The sequence below is a fragment of the Mauremys mutica genome, chromosome 3, assembly GCF_020497125.1.
Source record: "Mauremys mutica isolate MM-2020 ecotype Southern chromosome 3, ASM2049712v1, whole genome shotgun sequence".
Lineage (NCBI taxonomy): Eukaryota > Metazoa > Chordata > Testudines > Geoemydidae > Mauremys > Mauremys mutica.
Genome location: NC_059074.1, coordinates 55400306 through 55414462, shown reverse-complemented (window position 1 = coordinate 55414462; position 14157 = coordinate 55400306). Strand labels below are relative to the sequence as shown.

Here is a 14157-nt window from a genome sequence, read left to right as displayed (position 1 = left end):
TCTTACCCTTCCTAGACAGAAGACTGTAGAGGAAATTCCACAAGGGGCATTCTCATGATCTCATGAATGATTCTCATCATTCAGGCCATATCAGACTAAATGGTTAAACAAATGCAGTGTCTGATGACATGTTAGCTTCACCACCACTGCTTATCAATGGAGTTTTTACATCTATTTAGTGTGTTGATGATCAGGATTTCTTCCCCTAAAAGTACAATCTGTATTGTGCCTTTCCCCCCCACCTTTATCTACAATACAGAAAACCTATGAGCAAAAAAGGATGATACAAGAATTATTTTTTTTTAATCTGGAACTGACAGAAAAAAAAAATTCTTCTTCAGTTCCTTGGCTTCTCTGAAACAGGAAATAATCACTCAGAAAATAAAAGTTCACAGATGAATAAGAAGTACAATTTCCATTCTAATTAAAGTTCTTCTATGCAATTCATGTTTAAAGAAAAAGGTATCATTTGAAATTCTTAGCATTATACAGTTCAATAACATCCACAATTTTATTGATTGGCTGCTAACACTACCTGGACAGAGGGCAGTGTTATTGCAAACCCTTGATTCTCTTAAAGGGCCGCTGCAGTGTGTCCCGTAAGGTGATACACAAGTTCTGGTTCGCACCTGCGACCCTTGACCACAAGTAACTGAACATGTGCTCCATTGGGCCCACTCTTCAACACCAGATTCACCTGTATTCAAGACAACAAACAAACATGAATACTGTCATGAGTATTAATAAAGATTTTTGTTTGCCAAAGTTTACTATGGCGTGCAGGTATAATTGAAAGACAATAAACCGAACTAAAATAAACTTAAAAGTTAATGGAAAGAAAGCAGCTTTGAAAAATGTTCAATGAATAGAAAACAAATACACTTAAAAGCTGGAGAAAAACCAATTTGACCACATGGCATCATTTACAGCTTCCTTAGAACTACTGTCTTTGAACATTCCAGAAACAACACTGCCCTTGGCACACCAAAACAACAGAAAAAGTCTAGTTTTTCATAGCTAAAAATGATTTATTTTTGACTGATTATATTTAGCACTCCAAAATGAAGGCTAGATGATAGTTTTTAAGGAATGATGACAGCAGAGTCAAATTTTAAAAACAAAACAAAACAAAAGTATTGAACTCCATTTGGGTGAGAGAAGCATTTGAGAGAAGATTCCTGACCCTCTGATTTTACCCATAAACAAAAAAGAATCTTTCAGAACTTTACTGTAGCTACGCAGACTATTAAGCTGAATGGTGGGCTAAGAACTTTGATTTAATATTTCATCATAGTTCTTCATTACTAGACTTTGATATGGGGATGAGCTAAACTGTTTGCTGCTTTAGACACTGTTACTGCATACAGTAATTACAGCTATTTTCAATGGAGTTATATAGTCAGAACTTAATAGAACAAATAATTGACAGTGAATAACTTAGCCAAAAAATATATCTGCTATTTCCGCTCACAGAATATGTTTAAGGAATTGCAATATCTTCAAATGCATTTGTTATTTTAAAAATATCTGACTTTTTTTTATTCTATGGATTATCACCAAAAGCAAGATTCTCCTACTCTTTCTCATAATGTGTACTACCTTAGTCTTTGAGCAATCATACTGAAATGAATAGGATTACTTAGCACAAGGTACTACCCAATATGAGCATCGGTGACAAAATTGGGTCTGATTTGTGAAGATTTTCTATTTGAGCTGAGTCAGTTTGTTGTTAGTGATGAAATCTACTACATGGTATTACTTCCGTTCCCTGACCTGATGCATGCAGAAACATTCTGGTATGACTACTTGGGCAAGGGTATTAAAAATTCATTTTCACTTGTGTCTCTGAAATTCTTTATCTGAAGGCATTCATGCTAGGAAAATACAGAAAGGGTATGAATCTGGCTGAAGCAAATTCATTGAACAATCTCTGTAAGTAATCATGGAATCGTATTCACCTAGCTTCATTACAGTCATTGTAAAATACAATGCCATGGGCCTTATCAGGCCATTGATTTTAAACCTAAGTCCCTTCTGAAACAAACTGGAACTTATATTTAAAAATCAATGTTATTCTATGATCTTTTATCTTGAAGTAATTATTAAAAATTTAAAATCCTGTTTGCATCCCTATATCTTTATCTATTCTTCCAAGGTTTTGCCCACAGCAGCAATCACGAAAACTCTGCAGCCGGGAAGACTCAGGTAGTGTCTTCCTCGAGTACCGTAAATGCCATATAGTGATTTGTCCAGAAACCATGCTCTTGTAGCAGGGCATCCGGCCTGCCCCTTTCTCTCCACAAAGCAAGCCCATCACTTTTGCCGCATGTCTGGTCTCCACTACTCCATTAAACAGGAATCGTAAGGATATTCAAAACCTCCCAGAAACCAAGCACAGCATAAGGTGCCACTTATTCAGTATCAAGCCAGAACACTTTATAATTAAAACATACAAATCCTCTAGCCTTTCATAAAATTGTAGAACATTGCAAAAACATCTATGAACAATGACAATTGCTTAAGGTTTATTAAGGTGTGAAAGCTCGCAAAATGTGAATCTTGCAAGCTTTACACTCATTTGTTACAAGGATCAAGTAGAAAATTAAGCATTTTATTGATTTTGATTAGGCTGTTACATGACTTGCGTTGAGATCAGAGGAAGTAATGTAGTAGGTATGATTATTCTATAGGCAACCAGTAACTGTAATAGTTAGTATTATTCAATATACACTATAGTCCCTGTGAAGAATGTAGTAAAAGAACTTATTGTAGTAGCATCTGCACTTCTATTCCAGGCAAATCCTTCATTTTAGTTTCTTTCTTTTCCTACAGCTTTGACACTTGACTTTGCCTTTGTAAAAGTGCTTTAGATGAAAGGTCAAACAGCACAAAAAGTCAAAGCAATGCTTCTCAATTTGTTCCTCATTATGTAAAACAGTCTTATATAGTGAATGCAAATTACCCATTATCCCACACAGACCTGGTGACAGTGCACTGCTATTAAAATGCAGAATGCAGTATTAAAAATTAAAACTATTGGCTAACTTATACAGGATAAAGTTGTTTTTAACCTTCACAATGTAATGGACAAAAGTAGTAGCTTAGTATTAAGGAATGTGATTGTATTTAGTGAGTTTTAAGATGAAAAGTGCTTACTGAAAGCCTTGAAGAATCTATGTACCATACAACAGTATATCTTGGCTCCCAATCCAGAAAACACTTAAGCATGTGCTGAATTTTAAGCATGTGAGTAGTCTTTGAAGGCAATGGGACTACTTAGATGTTCAGAGTTTTGCACATGCGTAAGTGCTTGTTGGATCGAAGCCCTAAGAAGTAACATGACATTTCATGCACAAGGAATAGCAATTTTTGTGAGATTAGAAAATATAAAGAACAGATTTGTCTCACAAAATATTCCATTCCTTTTGCAGAATCATATTACTTTTTACTAATCCTTGCTCAAAGAAACAGGATATATTTGATATTTTTCAGAGGGGGGGAGACACATTATGTAATTGTTAGCAAAATATGTGCTTTATATTTTCAAATATATTAAAAGTTTTCTAGATTAAGCCTAGGTTTTGACTATCTGCCTAATCCCAGATTGCACTTCTTGGTTTTTTGTTTGTTTGTTTCCCTTCTGAATATTACAAAAAAGGACTATGTTTTGTTTTCTTTTTAGCTGTTAGTGACTTTATACCTACCATGTTAAACCTATGATCTCAAATTAAGTGGTAACAAACTAACAATCCTTCCTTTTCCTGAGTTGCTAGACCTGTAGGAGAAAATTCTGTCTGGAATGTCTCATTGATCTGTGAAACACTTACCTGCATTTATATATTCTAAATCCCATAATATCTAAAGAAAGGATAATTTCAGGAACACAAAAATAACAAATATAAGATAATTAAATTATGAAAGTATTTATTTGAATTTTTTTATGTTGTACACAGATACACATACAAACACTTTCTTTTAGTACTGAATATTAGGCCTGACACTCTATTGGTATCAAAGGGATTGGATCCAGTCTTCTCAAAACAGTATTGAACATTTCTCATATTTTTCCAGCACAATATGTGTTTCCTAGAATGCAATTTGTACTTCTACTGTGTCTTTGCCCTTTCATTGCATGAAAATGGTATGCTTACAGTTTAACTATAGTTATTTTTCATTATTCTTTATTAGATAAAAAAATTAGACTAAAATAACAAGAAATTATATAAACCAAAAGAAATCTATATGATTTCCATTTTCAAACTCCACTAGTTTTCTTAGTGTATGAGTAAATCTATGAAGTATGTTAGAAAATCCCTGTGGTTCTGTTTAAGAAGATATCACATTAGTTTTATCACAAGAAAATAAATACATTACAGTGAAAAGATGAAATGATCACTACAAAGGAAAATCAAAATGAAAAGATGAAAATTAGTAACACTGTTCTAAAAAAGAACACAGTATTATTTAAAATGAGTTCTCTACAGTATGCAAAAGATATGTCCATAGAATTAGGCATGTGAATTTGTATGCTCTGCACACACATCTCTCATGCTTTCAAAACAGGAACTTGGAAACCAAGCCTGTATAATTCTGAACTTCCATATTCCACTTCGTTGTCACCATATTTCCAGAGTAGAGGATATTGGTGGTCCATTTGAAATGCAGTTCTCTAAAAACCATAGAAAATGCACTGCAAATGGATGTATAGTTACTGTTCAGTAGTAGGTTTACAGTTAATTTATATAAAATGCTAAAACAGATTCTGAATTTTTTTAGGGTAATTATAAGAAATCAAGAAACAGCATTAAATCAAAAGGGTTAGTCTAAGTAATAAGAAACTGACATCATCAGTCTAAAATACATATGTAAGTAATAAGCTCCCACTGTACCTAAACAAAAACTGTATGAAACTGAGGAACTACTGAGATAATTTCTCCATTTATGTCTGACATATAACTGCAGACATCTTTCAGTATTGTCGATTGGGTTCATGCATAAAAGCAATCCCAGGTACTGGTGGGAGGGTAGCACCTTTTGTCTTCTAAAATCTTTATAAAAACGGATCACTATCGATTTTTATACATTTATGTTTACATTACTTACTATACAACTTCTGAAAATCTGTTAAAAGTGTAAAGCACTCTGTATCTAAGAAAGTCAACGTGCAACTTAACTAAATGCAATTATAGCTCATTTACTAAAATGAATATTAAACTTGAAGCATTATGTAGGAAAGATGCAGACAGTCTTCTAGGTTAGTATCTATGGAATATAGTGTAAATTGGTGTCAAATCCATACAATGCTTATGTGGCACAAGATTTCTGATGCAGTAATTTATTAGAATGCAGTAAAGTGGGCACATCAAAAAGTCAGCATATACCAACTGTTACAACACAGTGGTATCTGAGATGCACTGTTATTAACCTATAATTAGAACAGGACAGGATTTCAGTATCTTAGGACCTGATCCATCCTTTACTGAAATCTATGGGAGCCTTTCTTTTGACCTCAAAGGGAGCTGGATTGGATCCATAGATACTATTGCGTGTTAATTGTTGGTAAATGCTGATTTTTAGAGACAAGAGCAGGGTGTAGATTCTTTATGTAATATTTTGGTATCTTTATCCAAAGATAGTGCAGTTGTTAAAATAAATTTCGAAAATACACCTCTACCTCGATATAATGCTGTCCTCGGGAGCCAAAAAATCTTACTGTGTTATAGGTGAAACCACGTTATATCGAACTTGCTTTGATCCGCCGGAGAGCGCAGCCCCACCCCCCCAGAGAGCAGCTTTACTGCGTTATATCTGAATTCGTGTTATATCGGGTTGCGTTATATCGGGGTAGAGGTGTATGTCTTAGATGTAAAACTGTTAGATATTTTGCACGTCTAATTCATACCTATTTATATATTTAACAATTATGAATCCGGAACCTAGAGAATATAGTATTATGTTGGGGCAAGGACACTAAGTGCTGAATACATGCACATTAAAGTCTTCTAATAATTAATTAATATGATAAATGTCCAAAGCAGGGATTAGATTTCAGTTGTTCTATTTCTATTAAAATTCTAACACTTTTCCTTAACATTTTTTTTTCAAACACTGATATATGGTCACTGTAAACTACAGTTAATCTCAAAACTAGACTATGTCTTTCATGTGTAAGCCTGCTTTAATTATTAATAAACTCATGTTCATATTAAATCATTCAGTATCCACATTCACAGTGCATGTTTTTTATATGTTCTACCTAATTCTCAGCTACTTTATTTATGGACTTTAACTGGTGGAAAAATAAATAAATAAATGGTTCAAAAATATCAGCTTAGAAAACTGACAGGTATGCAGTAAAAGATTATGGAACATGCAGTGGCTTTGCTAAAATTAACAACAGTAAATAGAAAAATGTAACTAATGTATTACCAGTTTGTGCCATAAATTTAGCAGCATCAGCTTGTTCCTGAGGGACCCTTTTCTCATGAACAGATCGAGGTCGCTGACTTTTAATTGTATGATCTCCCATCATTCCAAATTCTAAAGACAGAATAAAGGTTTATGAAAGCTTGTGTGTAGACATTTCTCAAAGGTACATACTGTCTCATGCAATATGTTCCTAAACATACCTGGACATTGCTGGTAAAGTTCAAATGACCATGGCAATTATCAGCTTATTTTGCTATACTCATCTTTTAAAAACTATACTTAAATTCACGTTTGCAAAACTTTAAACATGACTTTATTGTAAGAAACAATAAAAACATTCAATGTAGTGACACTTGTACAATAATTCAGCTGCATGTTACAAGACAAAAACAATTATTCAAATGGAGACATTATATTCTATTTTAAATCAGTGCAAACCACACCAGAAAATTACCACCACAACGTTCATTATTGCTGTTCTGTGACACAGCCCAGTTCCTTGTGCAGAAAGCTCCCATTCCTGCACTCATCCTTCAGACTGATGGACTGGCAAGCAGCTTTCCATGAGAATGATGTCAATGCCACATAATAAAATGGCCACAAACTGCTTATTATACAGACTTCAACAACAGTCGTGTTTGTTCCCTTCATTGCTTTGGAAAACACTCTATGAGTATGTCTACACTGCAGCTAGCAGTGTGCCTCCCAGCACAGGTAAACAGATGCCAGCACCGCTCCAGCTAGCACACTCAAAATAGCAGTGTGGACACTGTGGCACAGGCTAGCCACCTGAGCATAGACTCCGGGAGCCTGTACTCCGGCAGCTGTCCTGCCACCCGTATTGCAACATCTGCACTGCTATTTTGAGTGCACCTGGTTGTGGTAGGCAGACATGGGCTAGGTCTACTCCAGTTAGAGTGAGTCTGTCTACCTGGCTTGGAAGCACGTTCCCAGCTGCAGTGTAGACATACCCTGTGAGGTCCAGAGCTATATTTTGCCATCAATTTTTAAACAGAACTCCCCATTTATTTCAAAGGGGACATCTGCATAACAATCAGTGGGATAACATGGGCTTCAGTGCTGAAGCCAACAGTTCATGATTTTTAATCCCAACGCTGCCACTAGTTCCCTCTTTGGCTTTGGACAAATTCATTCATCCAGTGCTCCCTCTGTGATTGCATGTGCCCTGTAAGTGATATTTCTGCCTCTGGAACATGTCCCCCTCTTTTCATCACAGGTGTATAGAAAAGCCTTCTGCTCTCAGATACTCTACACTCAAGCCCAGTGCGGGTTGGGAGGCAAGGGGCATAGGCAGGTGATCCATGAGGCAAGAAGGCAATTCTCTCTACTGAAATGTGAGAATGTGTCTGAAAGTCTTGCATCTGAAGAAGTGGGTATTCACCCACGAAAGCTCATGCTGCAAAACGTCTGTTAGTCTATAAGGTGCCACAGGATTCTTTGCTGCTTCTCTGAAACTCTGGAAGTTTAAAAATTCAGAGTTGCTTCTCTGAAGGCAGGTTACTTGCAGAGAGAGAGAACAGAAACCCAAGTCTCTTCATCTATAAAATGGGGGAGATGATAATACTTACTTTCCTGCCCCAAAAGGTGTGGGTGAGGCTTTTACAGAGTTAATGTCTGTAAAACACCACATATGAGCTAAATGCTATTATAAAACAGATTACTGTAATTTTTAAAAAAATCTCATTCTCATACCAAGACTGTCTCAACTTTTAGCGTTATGAAAATATTAATAAATCACAATCATACAATTTCAACAGCCAATCAGCAGAGAGGATGGGTATTTTTTGGCCTTTTCTAATAATTGTCAAGATAGCATTTCAAAATCAGTATTTGTCTCTGTAAATATTCTTTTATTAGCTTCTTTTAAATTAAAAATGTAACTATTCATTTGAGAGTAACAGCATATTTTGCATTCTAAAGAGAATATTTGAAACATATAATTAATAAAATATTTTGTGAATTATATATGATATGCTAAAAGCTAGAAATATTTATTACAGATAATTAAATTATTTAACATATATTTTAAATTCCCCCCAATTTAAGAAAGGGCACCTTGATCATTCACTTTGTGATTTTATATTTTCTAATATAAATTAACAATGGGATCTTTATTCAAACAATTTGGGGAGATGTAGTCTGGATGTCCATTTAAACTGAAATAAACAGTGTGATCTGAAGATTATCTGGAGAGAGATGTTTGCTTCTTGAGCACCACCCATGTATTGAGCGATACTGGCACCATGCTTGCAGAATGCTGCTTACCCATATTTCAACCTGCCAAATGAGTGCAACAATGGGAATCCTTTGCAAGAAGAAGGCATTCCAGAGGCATACAGGGAAATGGTAATGCTTTGGCCTCAGTCCTGCAAAATGTTGAGCACCATTCAGAGTTGCAAGTACAGATTTCTCAGCACCTCCAGGAGTTGTTGCTCAGCATCTAGCGGAATTAAGCCCTAATGAAGAGATCAGAGAACTTTAAGGAGACCAGGCTTCAGTTTTGTCTTTGTTACACCAGCATTACACTGGTATAACTGCATTCATGTCAATGGAGATATTGATGGCCAGGAACGGCAACAGAGAAAAAAAACACTTTATACAGACGGGAGTCATCTAATTTTATCCAAACCGCTCTCTTTTTCCCCAATAAACAGCAAACTTTCCTTTTAATTTACAGATGAATGCACATTAGCTAGTTTTTAACTTATCTATCCACAGTACGTTGTGTATTTATAGTGCGCCAGTCATGCTCAGTAGTATCTCTTGTAACTAATATACAATATTTTCTGTATATATTTTGTCAAATATACCACAGGAGTTATGTAGTCCTCTTATTTTGCCTATTTAGTTGAGGTACTTAACAACATACTGCACATGAACAACATACGGAGTGAGCTTTGCAAGCAGTGCATTCCTGGCCCACGAGGTGAGGACTTGTGTCACTTATAACTTCCTGTGTGTTCATAAAGGTCCCCTTCCACTCCCTAGCATTGTTGTCTTGCACACTTGGGCTGGGTCTGCATGGTAGCGCGGTTTACCCAAATAACATGGGATCCTGGAGATGTAGCAGGCTCAGCAAGGATAGCAAAGTTTAACTAAACCTGGATCACCCCTGTTAGAAAGCCATAGGTGGTTAAACTACTTTCTCACAATAGAGGAGCACTCTATTGTTTGTCTGCAGGATCAGGCTTTTGGGGGAGCATGGAGTGGTATATTTGAAATCTTGTGTCAATAACAGTGTTCTCAATTTAGTTGGTGTTGGTTCTGCTCTGAGCAGGGGGTTGGACTGGATGGCCTCCTGATATCCCTTCCAACCCTGATATTCTCTGATTCTATGATTCTATGAAGTGTATTGTACTAGTATCAATGAGAACTTAAAAGGCAACAATTGCCTCACTAAAACTCAGATTTCTCATAAGAAAATCAGGGACAAGTACATTTTCTTAATGGGATCAAAAGTGTTTATGTGTATATCTATATATATCTGAAATGTCTATGTATATATTACAATCATGTATTTTAAATAAGAGCTTGTTAAACATTTTGTTTTGCCAAAAGTTCCCCTAGAAGTACAAAAAAAATACTAACTAAAATAACATGGTTTCCCTTCATTTCTAGTTCCCATCTAATTATAAGTATATAACTTTTAATACTTTCTGTGTTGCTAAAATATTACCAAATCTCACCTTAGCTTGAGGGAGCTGTTTGTGGGGAAATGGGAATAGTGATAGAGTAGTACCACATTGCTAGACATTGTCTGGCACAGAGGTATCCTACAGTTACAGGCTGAGATAGTTCCACACAGAATGCTGCAATATGTTTCTGGTGCTTTTAATTGCATTTCTGAGCAAGGGAAGTTTGCTCACTTTTGCTATTCTTGGCTAAGTCTTGTTGCTATGCGGGAACATATGTCTGCTAGCCCAGAGACCATGAATCTTTGGGGATATGGGTTTCTGACAAGCTCGTCAGCTGGATATACCTCCTAATGTTCTCAAGTGTAATGGAGAGATCCTTTCCTGCTCTGACCATATGTCATAATTTATTAATGTGAATTAAAATACTGCATTAAACCATTGCCTTGAATCATAAACAAGGCTTTCTCTCACCCCAGAGGACAGATATATCACCAGGTCCAAAGCCCACTGAAGTTAATGAGAATCTTTCTGCTGCCTGTAACTGGCTCTGGATTAAACCCATGCTGTATAAACCACCCAAAAAGCTTTGACATTTTGCACTATAATGGTAATATACTTCCATGTTCTGTCTGGAACCAATCCCATACAGAAACGCCTCCACAATCTACAAATACAGGAGCGGAAATTGTGTTTGTTGAAGACTGTGAATAGACCATTGCCAGGTCAGGAAATGTATATGTATAAACATATAGATCACATCTACTAAACCCTAGGCCACAACATAGCATAACATGCTCCAGGCTCCTGTTGTAGAGGTTCTAAAGGAATAGCCACTCTACACGTATTTCACACTGCTGGCATTAGCTTTTTCATGTGCATTGGAATTTAAGTACCTCCCAGCAATGTGATGTCATCTCAGTTACAAGTGAAAAGGCCAGGAATTAGCTCGGTTTTAGCCACATCAAATCCAGATCCATCAATCTGGATGTGGCTTGATAATTTTCTTTCATTTATAACTCCAAAGTGTGATAACATGGTCCCATGACTTTTGATAGCGAAAAATTATAACAGCAGCTTTTGAATATGGGAAAGCTTCAGAGCAGGTGTTAACTTTAACATTGTTTATCTGCAGCCTCATTGTCATTACCTTTACTTTTCATGATATGTTATGGGAGTTTTTATTCCTATTTAGTAATCTTTTTATTTCATATTTTTAAGTGAGAAGCTAAAATCTTGACGTCAGTGTAGGCATTTATAGGAGAGGTGCCATGTGCTCTCTGTAGGAACAAAGAAGAAAACATCTGTTAATAGTACAAAAATGCAAAGAAGGAAACCTGTGCAATACAAAACTAGATAATAGCTTTGCAAAATTCTACTCACCAATGGCTAGTATTTTCCTTCTGACTGGTGGATAATATATCATGAATTTTTTTTTCTATCATCATCAAAATTAAGGTATAGGACAGCCAAGTAAATTTTATGCCTGGGCTGCTTAGGCAGTTTTGCAAGCAGGCTACACATACATCTGGGAGATCAGATGACACAACAAATCACTTGAGCTTCGCGCTCATGATTTCCACTATGTCATTAGAACCCCAGAATATAGATTTATTTCTCACTGTTATCTGTGTGCTACTCTCTACATAATATGCATCATGGAATTGTTAAATGGACAGCTCACAAAAGAAAATATGGCATTGTTCGACATAAAAGCTGTGACTCCAGTATGAAAGATCTGCTGAGCTGGAAAAGTGACGCAGAGAAGTCTAGTGTTACTTTTTTAGAACCTCATCCTGTGAGGTGCTAAAGCATCCCCAATTCTCACTGAACTCAAGTGAAAGTAAAGGGTGCGCAGCAAATCTCAAGAAGTGATCAGCACTTCACAAATAAGCGACTCTTGACAATCTGTCATTTTGTTTTCTCGGCCATGGCATTCTCCTGTGCTCTCCAGGGTATTGTATCACCCTTATGTTATTTCTTCATGATCCCAAAATGTAAATAGTGCAATTACTCTTTCCTCCTTAGTATGGACTAAAGGCCAAATCCTAAAGTTCTTGCTGCCAGGAGCTTACATGTATTAACTTTCTACAAAACCTACCTTCAAATTCTATGCACAAGCATCTTAGTATGCAGCCCACACCAGCATAAATATGGTCCTACACACAAGGTGCACAAAATAACTGCAAAATGGGATGTGGGGTGGAGAAATGTGGAAGGAGCCAGGATAAAAAGCCATATTGCACCACGAACTTTCCAGCAAAACAACTCATTTATTTCTAGAACTCTGCACGGATACAACATTTTTATCTGCATCTGATCTGCGATCTCTAAACATGGTCCACAGATATCCGTGGACATAATGGGGATATCCACAGATTTTCTGGGCTCTATTTATTTCAGTAGATTCAGTCTATTTCAGGCTGCAAGAAGCTTTGAAAAGGTTTGCGCACATTTTCTTCTTCCGTAGCCCCTTATCCAGACTCTGCCATAAGTAAAGTAGTACAGCATTCAGCATTTGCAGGTTTGGGCGTGGAATTAATCTTTGCAACGTGTGTTTCTAATCACACCCACGGCTGGTCAGTACAAAAAAAAATTCTTGTCACTAGATGGCAGGATGTGTATTTATTTACACAGCAAAGTTTTGCAATAAATTGGAGAATTGTAGCTCTTTCCACTGCTTTTTTTGTTACAAAATGACCTTCAGGTCTTGCTAAAGCAAAATCCCCATTAATTTCAAAGGGTTTTTTCCTAAATAGGGCCTGAGTAAAATCTCTAGAGCACCATTCCTCACTTCCACTCCATAGCATTGAAGTTCCACTGGAACCAGGCTGTCAGGGACTCGTATCATGGCTTCCCTTGGGAACACCGTGAAAGAGGATTTCCCCACCATGGCATGCAGGCTGAAATAATAAATAAATCAATAAATAATGAAATAATAATATAAATAATAATTAATAATAAATGAAGTAATAGAGCCCTAAGCTGTAATGGAGTTCTGTGGGAATCTCTGTTTAACCAGTGAGGGGACAATATTTGTCTCCCGTATGCCACCACCCAATGCTTCTGCACTTCACAAGTAGACCCTGCCTCCTCCCTGTACAGGTCTGGACTCAATAAAGAGTCTTCTGTGGCCTCTCAAGAAAAGTGGAGAATGGTACCATGGAGGTATTAATCCCTTCTTTTTCATCGGAGGAGTGACAGCCACACAAGGAAGGCACCTTTCAGGCACATAACATCGGTAGCCCAATCTGGCTCTGAATAAGGGTCTTTAGGATTTGGCTTAATATATACACACTCACATTGTGGACCAGCCAGTGTCATTTTTTTTTCAGAAGGTAACAGCACAGATGTCTTACCTATCCTCCTGGAGGTAAGCAAGGCTTCTGATGTTATCAGTATGCATATCACTGGCCCCGAATGACTCTTTAGCTAGCCCCACATTCTCACATGCAACAATATATACCTTCCTCTCCTAACAGAGATGGGAAAGCTGTCGTTAGGATTTTATTTATTCATTCACTTTTTCATATTTTACTTTAAAAACTGAATTTAATATTCATTAAATAGATTTACATTGACAGTATCGGAGACTGACCACTATTTTTATCCAGAACACAAGGTTCTCTGCACTAGTCTGCCAGTGTGCCTTGACTCTGACCTGGAGGGACTCAATTTAAGGCTACCTATTCAATCCATTGTGGGGGGGTTTTGCTACCAGTGGTGGTGGTATTTATTTATTTATTTTTGTGATGCTTCCTTTATTTTCAAAGAGTTAAATGTTAAATAGAATAAGTTCTGTCACTAAAGGGTAAAGTTAGATCTGGATTGTGAAGGCAGACTCTGCTGGGTTGTTTTTATGGACATAATGGGACAAAGATACCTTATGATTCATGTCTACACAAAGAGGACCTTAATGATAGTGAAAATCTGGACTGTGGGCACTTTTAGAATACTTCCCTTCAGTCCGACACCAAATAAAATTTACAGTTAGATGAACACTTACAATCAGATTGCTATCTTTAGCATTCAGTGCTATAATATTTTTATGTTATAAATATAATGATCAGAAATG

General features: G+C 36.5%; 1 protein-coding gene across 1 annotated transcript in view; it reads right to left on the bottom strand.

Annotated features, from left to right (window-relative positions):
- ADGRB3 (adhesion G protein-coupled receptor B3) overlaps positions 1-14157 on the bottom strand; it is a 646981-nt gene that overhangs the window by 357373 nt on the left and 275451 nt on the right. Inside the window, exons 4-5 of the mRNA XM_045011262.1 lie at positions 6430-6540; positions 536-697 (exon numbers count right to left, since the gene is read on the bottom strand). Of these exons, the coding sequence (XP_044867197.1) occupies positions 536-697; positions 6430-6540 (273 nt within the window). The remainder of the gene's footprint in view (positions 1-535; positions 698-6429; positions 6541-14157) is intronic.